A 19,658-nucleotide genomic window follows, 5' to 3' on the forward strand; every position below is an offset into this window, starting at 1 on the left:
AGCTAGTAGGTTCAATTCCTCCATACACACAGATTGTGGGTAGTATGTTAACATTTTTGATAATTTTCCACACTGCTGATTGTGTGGATTAGTCGCCATGAAATGGCTGTCCTCATGATGCACTTGTGAAGGCCCCAATTGGTCCTCAACTATCAGCAATAAGTGAGTATGTGCCTGAGCTGTCCTGTTCACAATCACAGGCTTCGGCATTACTCTAAAGTTCACATATTCCCATTTGAGCCTATGGGGGCTCAAATGGGAATGGGGAATGGTTTGGTGAATGGGGATTTACCGGTCCCGCAAAGGTCGGACTAGACCGGTAAGTCCCCATTTCACCAATCCGGACACGGTACAGTTATTGGTGGTAGTCATGGCGCAAACAGCGCCATGATTTACACCAACCTCGGAATGAGGGCCATGTTTCAATGCATTCAGATCCTTCATTTTCTGTCAGAGGCATGGGTCCCACTTCAGGAAATTGGAGTCATTTATCTAAGTTGCCATACCGGCACCTAGGCTTTTTAATTTCTGAGGTTTTACTCCAGGGATTAGCTCTGATACCATTCGTGGACGTTAGGATCTTAGTTACATTAGGAATGGTTGCCAATGAAGACGCATTGTTGGGTGCTTTCACAGGGACTTGTTTTTTTTCGGCTAATCTGAGGCTTGACTTTATTTTTCCTCTTTCTATATTGCCATATCCGTTTCGTCTGACTGCGTAATGGCAAAGCACTCACTCTAGGAGGTTCAGTGCCTTGCTGTTAATGCACGTCCATCTTTTGATGCATACACAGGAATGGCATATAATAGTCAGGAATTGAGAGTGGGGACTTTAACATGCTTGCTCAATTAATGAGTCTTCACCCACGTCTTCTTCAACATCCACCTCTACTATTTCTTCCATCTGTCCCTGTCCTACCATGCTGTTCTTCAATATCACATCCACTACCCTGGCCAAGATCCTCTTTATTTCTCTCTGTTCATTGGCCAGAGTTGAACATAGTCCAAAGATCGCATCCATCATAACAGCAATGGTGTTGCATAACATTTGAGTCATTAGCATCATCTTGAGTAGTGTTTTCTGAAGTGTCCAGACTCGTGTCTACCGAATAGCCTTAATGGTGTTCACTATGAAGTCAAGATCAGGCGTCACTGACAAATTAGCGGTCAAATTAGTGAGCGATGCTGGGACCTCAATACTGGATGCCTTTCCTGATGCACTTCTTCAATTCAATTTTATTTTAAAATTTGTTTATTGGCATTTATGGTTAAAAGCGTTTTACATTATTACTGGTCAGGGCCTTTATTCAGGATACCTGACATACTTATTGCAGTTATGCCTTGTTATGAAACAAATTAACAACATTCATACAACAAACTTAACATTAACAGTCTCCTTACAATGGGCGAATGGTGGTTGGTATTGTCAGGGAGGGTGAGTGTAATTTCCACAGGTGAGCGGGAGGAGTTCTTTCTGGAGTAGTTAGGAGTTTGGGGGGTATGGTGCTTGGTGTTCTATGCCTTAACGTTTGTCAGTGGGATAAATATTTGCAACGTTCAGGGGGGTCTATCATCAGAGGATCGGAACAGTTTAGATAAGGTGTCTTTCCATGCCTCTAATGCCATGCTTGAGTCTTCAGTGGATCTGGTTACACTGTCCTCCCAGGCTCTGGTTTCGGCATTCGCCCATCTTTCCAGTTCTTTGCGCCATATTTTATGGCTTGGTCCTGTGGGCTTTTTCCAGGCCATGGTGATAGTTCTTTTGGCCGTTATGCACAGCAAGTCCATTAATTTTACAGCATGTTTAAGTTTGGCTAGCCTAGGGTAGCTGCCTAGGAGGCACTCAGTTGGAGTCCATTTGTATCTTGTGACTTCTGCTTCTTTGCAGGTTTGCTTTACTTTCGACCAGAGGTTCTGTGCCTTGGTGCAGTTCCATAACATGTGGATCAAGTCTGCCCCATCTGTCCCGCACCAGGTGCATTGTGCCTCAGTGGTTCTGTTGAACTTCGCTATCTTACTCGGGGTCAAGTAGGTGCGGTATAATACATTGATTTGTATTGATCGAAATCTTTGGTTCCTGGAGACCTCTTTTGGGAAGGCCAGTGCTCTGAGCCATTCACTTTCTGTCATTTCGTGTCCCATGTCCGTTTCCCAGCGGGTCTTTAGTGCAGCACTGCGAGGGTTGGGGATGTCCCTTAGAAGACTATATATTTGAGATATCGCTTTTCCTCCTTCATTTAAGTTGTACATCAGTGTCAAGAAGGGGTCCTCTTCGGGTTCCTCTGGCCAGGTGGACCATCTCGTGCGGGCTATGTTGCGGATCTTTTGATACCACAGGAATTGACCAGCCTGGATATCTTCTACCGCCTGCAGCTCGGGGAATTCTCTGAATGTACCGTCGGTGTATAGGTCACCCCAAGTATATATCCCTTTCTTTTCCTATAGCCTGATGTTGTATAGGTTGGTATCTGTTTTGTCGAGCCCTGAGATGATTGGCACTTCTCGAGTATGGATGTTGCAGGCGCAAGACCGTTATGGTTCTGTGCCATATCTTCTTGCCTAGGGTCGCCAGTAATGGTGGTCTATGTATCAGTTTCTGTGGGGCCCAAAGCCATTCTTTCAGCTGGATCGAGGCAATCATGGCCTGTAACAGGGGGGTCTCGGATGTGGCTTCATCCGCTAGCCATTTGGAGACATGGCTCAGTTGGGCTGCCAGATAGTATTTTTCTAGGTTTGGTAGTTGGATGCCACCTTGGTCGTATGGTAGGACTAGCGTGGATAGGGCTACCCGGTGTCTGCCCTTCCCCCATAGAAATTCCTTCATTATTGTGTCAAGAAGTTGGAAAAAGGGTTTTGTGATACAGAAGTGGACATTTTGGAATCCGTACAGGAATCTGGGGAGAATGATCCTCTTGGCTATCGAGGCCCTCCCTAGCATGGATAATGGAAGCTTCGCCCAGAATTTTATGGATTTGCGTAGTGCGGGTACTGTAGCCTTCGTATTGTGTATGTGCATTAACTCTGGGGTGTGCATTATTTGGATCCCTAGGTAGCGGAAGGAGGTCGTTTGCCATTTGACGCCCACTTTGGGGAGATCTTCGCTGCTTCTGTTTTTCAGTCCTGCCAGAGGGAACAAGCAGGATTTAGTTTTGCTAAACTTGATGCCAGAGTAGTTGGCGAAATTGTCGAGGACTTCCAGTATTGTCGGCACATTTAGGTGGGGATTGTTGACATATATTAGAACATCATCAGCGTATAGTGAGATGATATGGTCGATTCCCGCCAACCTGATCCCCGCATCGAAAAATTGCTGTCTGAAATAGATTGCTATAGGTTCCAATCCTAAAACATAGAGCATGGGGGAGAGTGGGCAGCCCTGCCTAGTACCCCTCTGAATGTCCCGTGTTTCAGATACGTATTTCCCAGATTTCAGCCTGGCCTTAGGTTTGTGGTACAGGATCTTGACCCATCTGATGAATCCCTGGCCAATTCCGAATCCCTCCAGGACTGCTATTAGCCACTCCCAGTATACGGAGTCGAAAGCCTTAATGGCGTCTAAGGATAGTAGTGCTAGTTGTTTGTCGCATGTGTCAGTCTGGGCTATGATATGTTGGAGCCTACGCAAATTTAGGGATGTGTTGCGGCCGGGTATGAAGCCGTTTTGGTCTGTATGTACTATTTCTCCTATGACTTTGGATAGTCACTTTGCCAGGATGGTCGTTAATATTTTAACGTCGTAGTTAAGCATGGCGAGCGGGCGATAAGAGTCGCATTTGTCGGGAGGCCTATCGGGCTTGAGCATTGGGATCACTAGGGTCTCTCTCATACTGTCTGGAAGGGCGCCTCTTTCATATGCCTCTGAAAAGACTTGGTGTAGTAGTGGCGTTAGGGAGGGTTCGAATGCTTTATAGAACTCAGGGGGGAGCCCATCACTTCCCGGGGTTTTACATGTGGCTAGGGACCGAATGGCGTCTGTTATGTCTTCTGGTGTGATGTCGGAGTTCAAGGTGTCGGATTGTGCTAGTGATAGTTTAGGTAGGCCTATTTCCTCCAGTGTATCCGCTATTTGTTCTGGTGGGATCTTGTCCGCTTGGGAGTATAGATCTGCGTAGTAAAGTTTAAAAGTGTCATTGATACTCTGCTGGGTTCTGTGCTCTGTGTCGTGTTCGTCCCTTAATGTTGTGGTTATCTGTCTTGGGTGTTCTTGTTTACACAGCCAGGCCAATAACCGGCCTGGTTTGTCTGCTTCTGCGTGTGTTCTGTCGGTCCTGGCACTAAAATCAAATTTGGCTAGTCTGTTCCACGCGCCGGAGCAGGCATCTCTAAGGGTTCTAAGGTCGTCTTCCCTCCCGGGGGTTTCTATTGGGGTGGCCTCTAGTTTCTGGATCTCGCCTTCTCTCTGTTCAAGTTCAGCTCTTAGTGTCTTTCTGATGCCTCCCGCTTTCGCAATAACTTCCCCTCGGGTGACTACTTTTAAGGCCTCCCAAACCATGCTGATGTGTTCTACCCTACCTGAGTTTTCTGCTATGTAATTCTCCATGGATTCTTGCAATTCCTCCCTAAAGGCTGGGTCCTTCAGGGCATTAGTAGGCCTTCTCCACATGGAGATGGGTGGTCTGGGACTGTTGTGCTGCCAGTCCATCAGGAGTGGGGAGTGGTCAGAGATAGACCTCCCTAAATATTGCATGCCCCCTACTTGTGGCAGGTGCTCCTTGCTTATGAAGAGGTAGTCCAGCCTAGTGTGGAGTTTGTGGGGGGATGAGTAGTATGAATAGGCTCTCTCGTCTGGATGTAACACTCGCCATGCATCTGTCAGGTCTAGTTCCTTGACCAGGGTGGCTAGGGACATGGTGGCTGTGGAGGGACCTTTCACCGGAGGCCAGGACCTGTCCAGCACAGAATCATGGACACAATTGAAATCTCCACCCCACAGGAAAAAGCCCTCTCTAAATTGCACCATCTTGGCACTGAGTGTTTTCAAGTGGGCAGGGATGTTATTGTTGGGGAAATATGAGTTCACTATGCAGATCTCCCTTTGCTCGAGAGTGCCCCATATTATTAGGTATCTGCCCTCTGGGTCTTTTTCCATATTAGTCAAGTGGAATGGCACTTGGGGGTTGATCCAGGTGTAAATCCCTCTGGCGTATTTGGAGTAGGGTGTTCCGAAACCTTGTCCTCCCCAGTGTTCCTTCAGTTTTGCATTGGTTTCTGTGGTGCAGTGTGTTTCCTGTAGTAGGGCAATGTCCACTTTTTTCCTGCGTAAGTAGGATTTTATCCTATTTCTACGAAGATAAGTGCCCAGGCCCCTCACATTCCAAGTTAATATCTTAATGTGCTCCGCCATCTTGGTACCGCTGGAGGGTTCAGGAGACGCTCGCTTTCCCCCGAAATGCACTTCTTCAATTCAAACACATGCTTAGCAAGGAGTTATTATTATCGATATTGGCCATACTGTTAGGTGAACTGGCAACTACAGGTAGATATGCTGGTCTTGTCGTGGATAATATTGCAAATAAATTAGTTAAATGTTCTTGTTCCTGTGGCAATCTATCCACTCATCGTGTAAGGCTAACATTGCTCGTGCCGGCATTTGTAAAGTGTCCACGAGACTTGCTGTTAATGTACTCAGGGCCCGACCTCTTTAATGGGGGCGGAGGACTGCCCCCACCTTCTGAGCGTCGCATTAGTTTGTCAGGACCTACGTCCGTCATAAGAAGAATCGGTTCCTTCGTCGCCTTCAATCGGCACGATTTAGGAATGGTCTGATTTCTTTTGTTAGTATTCCAGTACTGATTCACTTGGCAGCGCAGGGGTAAGGACAAGAAGGTGGGGGTTTGGGAGCTTTTTTCTTGTGTCACTGGGCTTCCATTTTTGGCATTCATCACATGCTCCTCAGTGGAACCAGGCAATCTATGTGTAGAGGTAGCCGCTACTCCATCATGCACAGATGCATTAATTAGATTCTGCCCTATTTCCTCCCCTTTCCTTCACCCAACACTGCCCATCCTCACTGTGCTGCAGTTGCATTACCCTTCTCTGCAGCACCCTCTCACTCCTCTCCAAGTCTCCGTTATAGCTCCCTATGCCTACCTTGGCATTTATTTGCGTGAACACAGAAAAGCTGCTGAACATGCAAAAGGACAAGCTATTGTCTTGGGATTCACCCATTTTCACTCAGTTGCCTTTAAGGATCTTTTACAAATCAACAACTTTATTTGGCCATGATGCCATCAAAGTACATCACAACACATAAGAAGACAAAACAAAAGTTCAAGAAATTATAATTTCTTCCACATTACTAATGAAATAGGAACAAGGAACCCCCAACATGGCTGTTTTCACCCAGGATACAAGACTATCGTCGATGTTGCCCTTTGCACAAGCTAACCCTCAGGCAAGTATCAGCTCCACGCTGACTTGGACCCGGTTGGGTTACCCATTGTCCTTTTTCCGAGGGGGAGTGCGTTGGTGCCCGAAAGGACGGGGTGGTGTAGCTTAATTTTAGGGGGGGGCAGGGGTGTTTGTCCCCTCCAACTTTCATGGCTCACCATTTTGTCCCCATTCATTTTGCTGGGGCACCTTTTCTACAGATGTCATGTCCCACCCAACATTTTCAGTAAAGTTACTCCACTGTTGGTTCCTGAAAGACAGTCAGCTTTGTAAAACGGGTGCGCTCTAATTTCTATTGCGCTATTTTGAGAGGGCTGAGTTCTCATACACATGCCCAGTATCCCATGTGCCACTCTTGACTGCCTGACCTCGATTTGTATTGTGTCGATGCCACGTTGTCTCTGGTGATGTAACCTAGTACAGTTTACTATATCCTCCCGTATTCATAAAATACAGCCACGCACTGCACGGAACCAGTGAATAAATTTGTTCGCAAGGGCTTCCCTGTTTACAGGATGATTTTTGGGGCACTTTTGGGACCTTGTTTAAAGATAGCACTCTCCCTGCACATCCCCAGCCACCCTGCTTGTGGTGTAGTGGACCCTCTGTTGTGTGTTGCCCCTTTAAGGGGATGTGTCCCTCCCCCGTGTATTGCCCTTTTAAGATGGGCCATGACTTTGTCATGGCCCAAGCTAATAAAAGGGAGCCCTGCAGGCACGTGCGTTAGAACGGCTGCAGACCAGTGCTGGTCATTGGGCCGGCTCTCGGCGGATCCGAGATCCGGCACCAGATGTGTAGCTGGATCTCGGGATCCGGCCAGAGTCAGCGCCCAAGCCCATGAACCGCGCTGGAAAAAAGAAAAAGAAAAAAAAAAGCGTCCGCGACGGCAGCATTTGCCGTTTACCGCAGCTCTGGCACTGATGTGTAATGCACAAAGCTCACTACATGTACAACTGAAAGGAATCAGTTGTACATGTAGCGAGCATTGTGCTTTACACACCAGTGCCAGAGCCGCGTAAAAGTCAATGCCGCCTTCGCGGGCGTTTTATTTTTCTTTTTCTTTTTTTCGCACAACAAAATGAGCCAGGGCTCATCAAGGGGGTCTGGCCTAACTGCAGGGGTCCTGCGGGCCCGTTAGGCCACGCCCCCCTGACGAGCCCCGGCTCAATGGGCTACTGGCATCCCTGCCAGGCAACCTTTTGTAGTGATACAACACCCTCTCCCCAGGTGGGAGAGGGTGTTGATCTCTGCATTTATATTCTATAGGCTTGCCTGGCACGGGACAGGGCCTCACCTATTCAGCCTTAATGGTGGCGCTGCCCCTTGCCAGCTGCGTGGGGGCAGCGTCACCATTAAGGCTGAAGGGGTGAGGCCTCTGGAAGCTGAGGCCGTTTTCCTGAAAACTGAAACTCCACGAGTTTCAGTCTCCAGGAAAACGGCCTCAGCTTCCAGCGGCCTTGCGTTTTCTCCATAATGGTGGTGCCGGCCCACGGGCATCTCCTGCTTAAAGGGATGCCTCGCAGGTGCGGCGCCACCATTACAGCTAAAAGGCATTTTTTTTCTGGAGCCTGAAGCTTTCGCACACGAGCAAGAGCTTCAGGCTTCAGAAAAAAATCCTTTTTGTGTAGTGGCCGGGGCTGGCAGGGGAGATTAGTGGGCCCCACAGGGCCCCGGCTCAAAGGAAATTTCGGACCCTGCCGGGGCTGATCCCCGGCAGGCCCCGTCCCACTTAAAGCCCTGGCCGGCGGTAAAAGGCAATGTTACCGTTGTGGGCACTTATTTTTCTTTCCTTTTTTAAAAGTATTTATTTGATTGGATGGCCACTACCAACCCCCTCTAGACCATGCCCCCTGTGCCCCCCAACTCCTCCCCCACCCCGGCACTTGTGGGATCCCCCACCACATTTTTTCCATTTCCACCACTGCTGCAGACTCCACAAGAGGAATTCCTGAGTCTGTGTTTCATTACCATGTAGGCTGCAGGCATACACGGGGAGGTACAGGCCTGCAGGCCCTGATGCCGTGGGATCCTCGTGCCAGGACGGTGGCAGAGGTCCTCATGGTCAGGGGCCTGGCAGGCTGTGCCCCCCCATGGTGCGGATGCCCCATAGCACCAGGGGGCCTGCCGTATGTCCAGGGCAGGCCCCAACCCCGCACAGGCACTGGGCCTGTCGGGTGCCGAAGTGAATGGTCGGGTGCCATCTGAGGGCTGTGGCCAGGGAGTTTGCACAAAAGCGAGATCTTATTATCCACCACAGCACACATACATGTGAGAAACCTTACAAGTGCTTTGAATGTGGGAAAGGATTTGTGCAACGTCATGACCTTGCTACCCACCAGAGAATACATACAGGAGTGAAACCGCATATGTGCATTGAATGTGGGAAAGGGTTTGCTCAGAAGGGACGTCTTATTAGCCACCAGAGAACACACACAGGAGAGAAACCTTTTGAGTGCATAGAATGTGGTAAGGGGTTTGCTAAGAAGGGACATCTTCATCGCCACCAGAGTAAACATACAGGAGCGAAACCTTATGAGTGCACTGAATGTGGGAAAGCGTTTTATCAGAAGGGATGTCTTATTAGCCACCAGAGAACTCATATAGGTGGGAAACCTTTTGAGTGCATTCAATGTGGGAAAGGGTTTGCTCAAAGGGGACATCTTATTGGTCACCAGAGAACACATACAGGTGAGAAATCTTTTGAGTGCATTGAATGTAGGAAAGGATTTGCACAAAAGCGAGATCGTATTATCCATCACAGCACACATACAGGTGAGAAACCTTATGCGTGCGTTGAATGTGGGAAAGGGTTTGCACAACAGCGAGCTCTTGTTATCCACCAGAGAACGCACAGAGGCGATAAACCTTATAAGTGTATTGAATGTGGCAAAGGGTTTGCTCAGAAGGGACATCTTATTAGCCACCAGAGAACACATACAGGAGGACAACCTTATAGGTGCACTGAATATGGAAAATGCTTCAGTCGGAACAGTCTCCTTACTAGTCACCAGACGAAACAGGCATGCCTGGGGCTGTTTCATCTCAGTGAATGTGGTGAATACTTCACTACACAGGATGTTTAACCACCTAAAGTAATAACTTGTATAAGCTTGTCTCGCTCTAAACTCTGCATCTTAGCACGTCTATCGGTCTAGGATGTACTCTGTGTGCATGCCTATAATACTACTAGGTTCAGCAACTGAATGCCTCACAACTGCATCTAACTGCGTCTTTACTGTATAACTTAGGCTTACCTCGAAAGTGCCGTTGTGCACCTGTACTGGTATCCACTACCTAAGCGCAAATACTCTATATTAGGTACCTCTGAGAATGTCTGTGGCCTTGCTTTAATACTGTATTGTGCACCTTTAACGTATTATAGAACAGTGCACAAGCCCTTCATGATTAGTCTATCCCGGCTCTTGCATTAGGATTTAACCCGTCGCATTTTAGCCTTGCTCCTCAGCCAAAGTGTCGCTTCAAATGTGTATTTTTTTACTGGTATAGACTCTGTTGCTTGCCTTCTTTAACAATGTATTCATGAATCTGCTTGCTTAGCTCAGCACCATTCCATGGCAATAACCCATTAACTGACCTATATTAATTCAGTGCTTGCCTTATCAACTCTGCATCCCAGCACATTACCTCCACCAATCTTGATAATGTGTCACAGGCACTGGCGCATCTGCCTTTGGTCAGCACACACTGCTCAATCCTTGATGTCTAACCTCACCACCATGCTTCACAGGACTTTCCTTACCCTTTATTTTTGCATGATTGTAACTGCTGCCCTTATTGTTCTGCCACTTTTTGGGATATCACTCTCACACCTACTACATGCCCCCTCGCCATCCTTCCCCTCCTTACCTGACACATCAGTTACATATCCCTGCCCCTACTACCAGCTACCCCCCAGCCCGGACCCCACCATGGCTTACCCTGAGGATAACCCCCTTGCACAGTGCTACAGTAGCAACGGAACCAATCAATATCTTAACAACCCTGCCCTCTGGCTAGAACACTTCGCAAAGAAACCAACTCCGAACCAACCTTCCTCCCTCCTGATTAGAAATAAGAGACTTGGTTCTAGATTCCGCCTAGCTCCCACCCATAGGTACATCTCTAAGCAATCTATTCACACGCCACCCCTCTCACCTTCACATCCCAGCACGGCGAAACCTAACACAACAGCTGCCAAACCACCACAAATCAAGGGCGCCCTCATTAACGCCAGATCCCTTCCTGCTCACGCCCTAGACATCGCTGACCTCATCACAACCCACAAACTTGACTTTATTGCCATATCGGAAACCTGGCTACATGCCGCCTCTGGTCCTGCCTTAGCCCTGGCCTTACCGCCAGACTACGGCATCACGAGATGCGATCGTACCACGGCCCACACCAGAGGTGGTGGTGTGGCCTTCATTCACAAAAACTCTCTTGGTCTAAGAGTGTCAACTAATTCTAAACTAGAATCAGCCGAACTACTTTCAGTCAAACTTCCACTCACGCCCAACCAAACCACCACCCTTCACCTTATCTACAGACCCCCTGGCCCGGCACCCTCCTTTGTGGGTGATATGTCCACCCTACTCCTTGACAAAACCAAAACTAAATCGCAAATTATAATCCTAGGTGACCTCAATCTAGGACTTGGGGACCCCAAAGACTCTTCTGCATCCGACCTTGAGAACGTACTGACTGACCTAGGCTTCTCCCTGCACATCCAAGAACCTACCCACTCCAAAGGGAGAACTCTTGACTGGTTAGCCAGTTCCAATTGTAACATTAATGTCCTCTCCAACACCCCCTGTCTATGGTCTGACCACCACATCATTACCTTCAACAATGAAGCAGCCCCGCGCGTCCCAACCTTATTTGCTCCGGCCCTCCCCACCAGAAATAAAAGAGACATAACGAAGGAGAAACTACTCCCACTGTTACTCCCTTCGCTCAATGCCGCCACTTACTCTTGCACTGACCCCACGTCCCTGGCAGACACCTATAATCACACTATGCTCTCTGCCATCAATTCCATCGCCCCTATTAAACTTAGAAAATCCAAACCACGTGCAAATCTCAACTCCTGGTTTACACCACAGTTAAGAGTGCTCCGTACAGCTAAATGCTGTGCTGAAAATCGCTGGAAAAGTCACCCTTCTGACGCGCATAAAGACGGTTTCATCCTCGCCTCCATCATCTACAAAGATGACATTATCACAGCCAAAAAGGACTCCTTTAACAACCGTATCCTCCAAGCCGACTCGAACACCAAAGAACTCTTTAAAATTTTAAAAGAACTCAAATCCCCAGCCACCCCCCTGACACATGCATTAAAGACAGCAAATGGTGTGCCAATATTCAGTCTGCCCTTCTGAACAAAATCTCACTCTGCAATCTAAAATCAAAGACAAACAAGACAGTTTGAAGATGGACAACCGTCCACCCACCTACGCAAGTGCCCCCCCCTTGATTCCCCTAATATCAAACCGTTTGCCTTCTCCCCTCTCACCATCGCTGAGGTAGAAGAAATCATCACGAGAATCAAACCCTCAAACTGCCAAGGTGACCCGTGCCCTGCTGCTATCGTCAAGGACTCGGCCCACGACCTGGCCCCATTCATCACAGCCTTCATCAACTCCTCTTTTAAAACTGGGACAGTCCCTGACAACCTCAAAGATGCTTGGGTGATCCCACTGCTCAAAAAACCAACTCTAGACCCTAGCATACCCACTAATATTAGACCCATAACCACAGTCCCATTCCTGCTTAAGATTCTGGATCGCGCAGCATACCTGCAGATCCAAGACCACTTGGAATCTAATAATCTCCTTGGCTCACGGCAATCTGGATTCCCCCCTAGACATTGGACAGAAACGGCCTTGATAGATTTAAAAACCCAAATTGAGATCTTGAAAGATAATGGAAAACTAGATATGCTTCTTCTCCTAGACCTCTCTGCAGCCTTTGATTTGGTCAATCACCAAATCCTATGCCGGCACCTCCACTCTGCTGCCCATTTCTCAGACTCCGCCTCAGCGTGGATCAAATCCTTCCTGAGCAACAGATCCATGAGGGTCTTCTCACCATCTGCAGCCGCTGACCCTGCTCCTATTCACTGTGGCGTTCCACAAGGATCTTGTGTGTCACCGATACTTTATAATGTTTTCACTAAGCCGCTCTTTGATGTGCTTGATTATCTGGGTGTCTCATATACTAACTATGCTGACGACACTCAGATACTCATTCCCATCACAGGCGACTACCTAGTTGACACTAAGGCCCTGAATGACGTTTATTTGGTCATCCAGGCCTGGATGGCCCAACATGAATTATGTCTCAATGACGACAAGACGGAACTTTTCATCCTGGGTTCACTGCAACGTCTTGGTAAGCTAGATCCTTCCTACCAGGCATTCATCATAGATGGTAATACCATCAAAGTCTCCAAAGATACTAAAACATTAGGTTTTTACTTGGACGCCACCCTCTCCTTGACCCGACAAACTAATGCTGTTAGATCAGCGTCGGCATACACGTGCAAACTCATTGCAGCTTGCAGATCATTCCTGACCACCCCGAACAGTGTCACCTTAGCTAGAACGCTCATTATGTCCAAGATTGACTATTGTAGCGCTCTATATCTAGGGACCAGCCAAGGGAATCTAAATAAACTCCAAGTTACCCAGAACAATGCCATTAGGGCAGCCTTAAACATTCCCAGAAACCACCACATCTCCGAAACTAGATCCAACCTACACTGGCTACCTGTCAAACAAAGAATAGCACTGAAAACACTTGCCCTCACGCACAAATGCCTAGCCAACAAGGCCCCCCCCTACCTTTGCAACAGGCTCTCCGTCCACTCCTCCACCCGACCGCAAAGAACTGCTCAGCTCCATAGCCTCTCTATCCCTAGGTTCAAACTGCAAAAAGCGGGGGGTACGAGCTTCCCTGTCCTTGCCTCCAAGCTGTGGAATACCCTCCCTGTCACCATCAGATCTGAAATCACCCTGAACACTTTCAAGCTAAAAACCAAACTTTGGCTTTTTGATCAGAACTAGGCACCTCTGCCTCTAGGCCTATCTGCTAACTCCTATTGTTAGTTGTATATAATCATTTTTGCACATTCACTTGTATATAATAATCTTGTATGTATATCTTGTATATAACCATGTATGTTGACTACCTGTATGTATATTAACCTAAGTTGCGCCCGGATGTCCTTGGGCCTGATGGTGCGTGTTACAAATAAACAAAATACAAAATACAAAAATACTAACCTGCAAGCCTGCACGTTGCCGCCCTGTCAGAGACTTTGTATTATCAAGGGCCAGGCAGGCAGCGTGTAGGAATGTGCTCCCCATGGAGCGTAGTGAAATGAAGCGGCATCCGTCACCTGGGATGGAACGGGCCGACAAGACGGGAGCTGCATCATCGCCAATATGAGAGGTGCGGAAAGGAAGTGGGGAGAGGCCCCGCTGGGCATTCGAGCACACCCGGGCCCTACAGACAGTGAGGTTACTGTGCTCCATGTCGGAGCAAGGACAAACAGGAAAAAATAGAAGCCTCCATACTGGCACTAGGAAGACAACACAATAGGGTATAAGGAAATACCACAACCGCACTGCCGACAATTGTGTATAGCAGGCAGAAGCACATCCTTGCACACCTGCCGTGCCAGCAAGCCCCAAGGTGATCCCGGGGTGGTGGAGGCTGAAGAGCAACATGCTCCACATCGGAACGTGCATAAGAAAATAGGAGTGGCCTGGACAGAACCTGGCCCTCTGGCAATGCTGGGTTTGTGCGCACACCACAGGAGCAAGAATGTCAAGAAAACGCCCGTGCCGCAATGAGAAGTGTATAGAAAAAGGCCCCCTACTCAGCAAAGATCCCGGGTTAGTCAGCAGAGGGCCGGCTGTTAATTTGGGCTCTTGTGAGAACTAAAAGGCAACTGTCAGCAGTGTGATCCTGGGCTAGTTGGCTCTGGAGGGCTGTATGCTCCTTGCTGGAGCTGTCCAGAGGAAAGTCGTGCAACCTTGAGTGCTACAGCAGTAGCCTGAATCATACCGGGTGCAGTCCTGCCACCTGAGACCAAAATATAACGCCATCCTCCTCCTTTCATGGCGTCTACCGTGAGGTGGATGAGGGAGCCAGCCCAACCGCTGCGACACTCGCCAGAAGGAAAAGAAAACATCTCAGTTCTCGCCTGCAGCCCGGCCCAGCCACAGGATCCAGCCTGCAGAGCCTGCCGGCAACCGCCCCGGCAGAAGGAAGTACCACCGGGACTCCCCGCTAGCCCTGCGGAGCCAAGTGGGGAGGTGGGTCCCTCCCACCCCTGCACACGGGAACACTGTCCCGTGGTGTGGTGCTGCCGGAGCCCCCCGGCATGAGCCTGGAGCCCACAGCAAAGAAATGTAGATGCTCTGGGCGGAGCACAACAAAGAGGTATGAAGGCGACATCCCCGCCAACATCAGTTTGCCTGAGCCCCTGCAAGTGGCAGCATCTGCCAGAGGAGTGCCACACCCACACCAGAGACTTATTGAGATCCCGGTGACAATGGGAATGATGGCTCCGGGCTGGAGCCCTAACAAGGACAGCCCCAGTGGGCACCCGGGCCAGGAGGCGGTGAAAGGTATATGCGTGATGGCATGCCCCAGTCTGGAGCAGGGCAGTATGGACAGCTCTAACATTAGAATGGAAGGGCTTTGCTGTGTAAGGCAACTGTGTATGTCTGGGGCCGTGTACATACACAGTGGTGAGCGGCTTCGCCTGCACGCCCGGAAGGCTTGCAAAGCAGAATGGGAAACTACGGTCATTCCAACGGCAGCCCTCCTGGGTGAACTGTACTGTGCTCCATTTGGAATAAGTGATCGGCGCCCCAAGGCATCCGCGTGTCAACGTAGCCGAGTTTGACAGCACCCATGATGCACAAGGGGCACCAGTCAATTCCCACACTGTCTGCCAGGCATCTTCCGGCACAGTGCCATGGAGAAATCAGGAACACCCTGCATTGAAAGGCAACTTGCCTGCCCGATGTGCACCCTGTGACACCGTTGTCACCCTGCCTGTCTGGAGGGTGGCACCAATAACGAGCCACTACGAGTGGCCCCGCCACCAGGCCACGAACATCCCTTACCATATCGTCGGAGGACCAGGGAACTCATGGCCCTGACGGCCTACCACCAACATAACTGGCATGCTGCGCGAAAGGACCTGACGAGGGTAATTGCCAAGGAGGGTACTAGGCAGAAATGCGCCTGGCATCGAACTACGAAGGTTCCAGGACTGCCTGCCAGTAACGTTACCCTGCCTACACTGTAGGTGGCCCCGACACTGAGTAACTGCAGTCACCTACCAGCTTGCCCTTCAGGTGACCCTGACTGCCTGTTACTAATGACACCTGGTATGCTGTGCCATCAAAGGACCAGGCCAACGTGGGTCTGGGGGAGGTACCTATCCCCCCTCCCCCGGAGTTTGGTCGATAATTTGTGGTGGACCAAACCATTCAGCCCTGCCCCCCACCCCCCGACACCTAGAAGAAGTGGAGCGGGTGGGGTATGGGTTGCAGCTCACCATTAGTGCTTGTGCACCCTCCTATGCCCCTGGAGGAAGAGATAATCCTGACTGGGGAAGCACTGCGAAAAGAGGGTGAGTGATATCCTGTCACCCCGTGCCCTGCCCATAGCAGATGGAGCAGCCAGGACGCCCAGAGACCTGCGTCTCACTGCCCTGCTCTGAACAGCAGTGGACTATGCCGATGTGGCCCCTGGTATCCGCCAGGTGCGGCTTTGCCGGCTGTGGATTGCACCATCAAGGGACGTGAACCTGGGAGGAAGTGACTCCTGCACAGATTGCCCACAACATCAAGGGCCTATGCTGATGTGGCCCCTGGCACCACCTGCCAGTTGAGGCTTTACCGGCTGTGAACTGTACCATCAATGGACCTGGACCCGGGAAGCAGCTCGTGAACAGACGCTCCTGGAGAATGAGCTGGTTTCCTGCAGTCCTCCCTTTGCTTTAAGAGGACTCAGTAAATATGTGTTTTGATGCTGTGATCCTGCATAAGAGTTATATGCTTAAAGTGCTCTCAGTAAAGGACAGTGATGTGAATCTGTCCTTTACTGAAGTGGTAGGGGTCCTCTATATGGTAACAGGGGTCATCCGTGAGCGTCATGCAATGGTTGCAATTCCGTACCCCAGGTTAATTAAGGTTTTGTAACGTGCAGTACAACTGCTAACCAACCATCCACTGGGGTTGTACCCATGTGACCGTCACCGTAGGTGATGGGTTGGTAGGTGATATGTAGATAAGAATGTGTGACCATATGTGTGCCCACATCATATCCTGTGTGAAGGTGGTTCACCCGAATCTGAATTAATGTCCTTCTGTAACAGGTGGGGGAAGATCAGTTATGTTGTATTATTAGTTGTTTTGTTCATTATGAAAAAGGATGGATGTGGTGTAGTGGACCCTTTGTTGTGTGTTGCCCTTTTAAGATTGCCATGACATTGTCATGGCCCAAGCTAATAAAAGGGAGCCCTGCAGGCACGTGCGTTAGAACGGTTGCAGACTCCACAAGAGGAACTCCTGAGTCTGTGTCTCATTACCATGTAGGCTGCAGGCCGACACAGGGAGGTACAGGCCTGCAGGCCCTGATGCCGTGGGACCCTCGTCCCAGGACGGTGGCAGAGGTCCGCATGTTCAGGGTCCTGGCAGGCTGTGCCCCACACCCCCGATAGTGCTGATGCCCATGGCACCAAGGGGCCTGCCGGATGTCCAGGGCAGGCCCCAACCCCCCACAGGCACTGGGTCTGTCGGGTGCCAAAGTGAATGGCGCCCAGGGTGCCTGCCGGTGTCCATGGCAGGCAACCCCCCCCCCTCCAACACTGCTTCTTATGCTTTCCAACCGAGGCCATGAGCGTGATCCATTAAAGTCACATGGATGGGATTTGGTTTCCGTGTGGTCAACCCTAGTGGCTAGCTTATCGGCCATGCAAACAACTATGGGTACAGGGTCTACCCGCCATGTTGACAGCGGAGTTGTAGGGCTCAATATGTTTTGATTTATTACAGAGGGGCCTGCATTAGTTATACACTGGGTCCCCTTGTCGAAAGGGAAAGTATATTGTGCCTCCTATGCTAATACATATATTAATATTGGCCTACTGCAAGCTGCTCGAAAGTCGCTTGCGAAAGAAATCCGTGTTGCAAGGTCCTGACCTTAAATCCATGTAAGCCGCCATTTTAGGTCAAACCGCCATTTTAGGATTCGCTGTGTGAAAGTCACCCTGTGAGTTAAAATGGTGGACGATGTCATTCCAGAATACAACATGGCCGTCTTGACCTCTGTACATAGCTAATGTGTAACTTGCCAGCAGGCCACTTGTTTAGGTCGTGATCTGAGACCCCGTCCTTCGTAGACCTATATGTAGAAGGATTACTCGTGCAATGAAACTAATCCACGAGCATATGTTGAGACAATGTATTCAAATACTGAATGAAGAACATTTGTTTAACTACATTGTATTAATGTTTAAGAAGGCCTGCATGGAAAATCTTAGAATACAGAGTTATTGCATAGGCTTGTTGATACATGTATTAAAGGCAAACCAGTTATATGCGGTTGTTTGAGACTTGGCACAAACCCTAGATCGGTGATGTATTAAAAGGAATATTAACCCGAAGTGGGGCTGGACATCGCGCCCACCATGTGTATAAAAAGCGAATGCATTCTAATGTACAACGTCTCTCACTGAACACACTGAACCACGCTGGAGTTTGTTGTGTTGTACTGAGGGCCGATAGCTAACTGATTTCACTCTGTTTCTTTGTAACTGGTTTCAGTATAAAATAAAGTACTTTGTATGTTCCTTTGTAACCCATGTTCGGTGTATTTCCTTTTGGGGTACCCATCCTCGATATTTTGATTCTGTTTTCACAGTTGGCGCCCGAATAGGGACCCTCAAGATTGATGCCGGAATGTTGAAGGTTGACGCACACTATCGGACCGGGTTCGGACGGTGTGACATAAGGGGCCCCCTGAACGAGACGTGACACCTCAGCAGCGCTACACGACCCGATCCTTGGATGATAAGCGTGTGGTCCGAGACGGCATCTTGACGAGGGTCCACTTATCGAGGCGGGCAGATTTGCCAAAATCACCATACACGAGGTAAGATTAGTTAGGTAAGATTCTTAGAAATCCGATCGGACCTCCTTAGGTTTAGTCAGGTGAGTCGTGACCCGATTCTTAATTTAACCCTGACAATTTGAATTTTGGCGCATTGTATCTGCAGACACAATTATTGACCAGGTAACACCAAGAATTTGAGATATGCCTGGGAAATTGTCTACCTGCTTTAGGGCATTATTCCGCAGTGATAGACAATCTTTGGAATTTAGCCATCCCGCACCACAGGAGGGGTCGCCGGCATGTACTATGTACTGTAAGCATGGCATTGGAAGTATAGTATTTAATGACATTTGGCACAGACAAACCAGACATGCCTTCGAACTTCAGTGGCCAATCAATGGTAGCTTTGAAATCCCTCGTATTGAGTATTTAGAGTCAATTCTATTAAAGAAAAAGGCTAGACCTGCAGCATTTGATGTTTTGCAGAATAGGAAAAAAGAAGCTTTGCAACAACTTAAAAGTAGAGAGAAAGATGCACGCCGTCATAAAACGAACGCTGAAAAAGCTGAAAATCTATCCTTCTAAAGATCTTCATATTTCTGATGAGTTTATTGACAAAATATTGAATGAACAAAGGCCTGGTGCCTCTTCGCCACCTCTGTATGTTCCTCTTCCTGGTGCTTTGCCTCTTCCTCCTGTTATTCCTGCTCCACCTGTTGTTGTTCCCGTTGTTCTTGCTCCACCTAATGTTCCCCTTCCTCCAGCTCCTCCACCTCTTTTTATTGCACCAATTATAGTACCTCCATCAAATATGCCTGCTCCCTCTCTTTCCAAGTGGTCCTGAGCCACTTGTAATCGATCGAGGTACAGGAAGAAAGGTTGTCATTCGCAATACCGTACCACCAGAGAAGAAACGTGAGTTAATTGCATGGGCTAAGCATTGTATGGAGAAGGATGATCAAGCTAGTGTTTTTGCCACACTTTGTAATACGGATAATTTTCCTGAGAAAAATGTTTTTATTGAAGGTTTAGGGATTCAGTTATATATAATGTGGGGAAGATTAAATAATGCAGATTTTCCGCAAGGGTTAAAGGATCTAAATACTCTAGCGCTTTCTAGAGACACTGTG

The 19,658-nt window shown here is 48.9% G+C and overlaps 1 protein-coding gene across 1 annotated transcript; it reads left to right on the forward strand.

Annotated features, from left to right (window-relative positions):
- The first annotated feature begins 8,576 nt into the window (after positions 1-8,576).
- LOC138557971 (zinc finger protein 300-like) lies at positions 8,577-9,473 on the forward strand. The gene has a single exon (XM_069642636.1). The coding sequence runs from the start codon at positions 8,577-8,579 to the stop codon at positions 9,471-9,473; it is 897 nt and encodes a 298-aa protein (XP_069498737.1).
- Positions 9,474-19,658: the final 10,185 nt, after the last annotated feature.

Source organism: Ambystoma mexicanum, chromosome 1q (assembly GCF_040938575.1).
Source record: "Ambystoma mexicanum isolate Mex_15411 chromosome 1q, UKY_AmexF1_1, whole genome shotgun sequence".
Classification (NCBI taxonomy): Eukaryota; Metazoa; Chordata; class Amphibia; order Caudata; family Ambystomatidae; genus Ambystoma; species Ambystoma mexicanum.

Bases quoted from the DNA above. Each gene is read 5' to 3' on its own strand.
- LOC138557971 (XM_069642636.1), top strand. From the start codon at position 8,577: ATGGTCGGGTGCCATCTGAGGGCTGTGGCCAGGGAGTTTGCACAAAAG.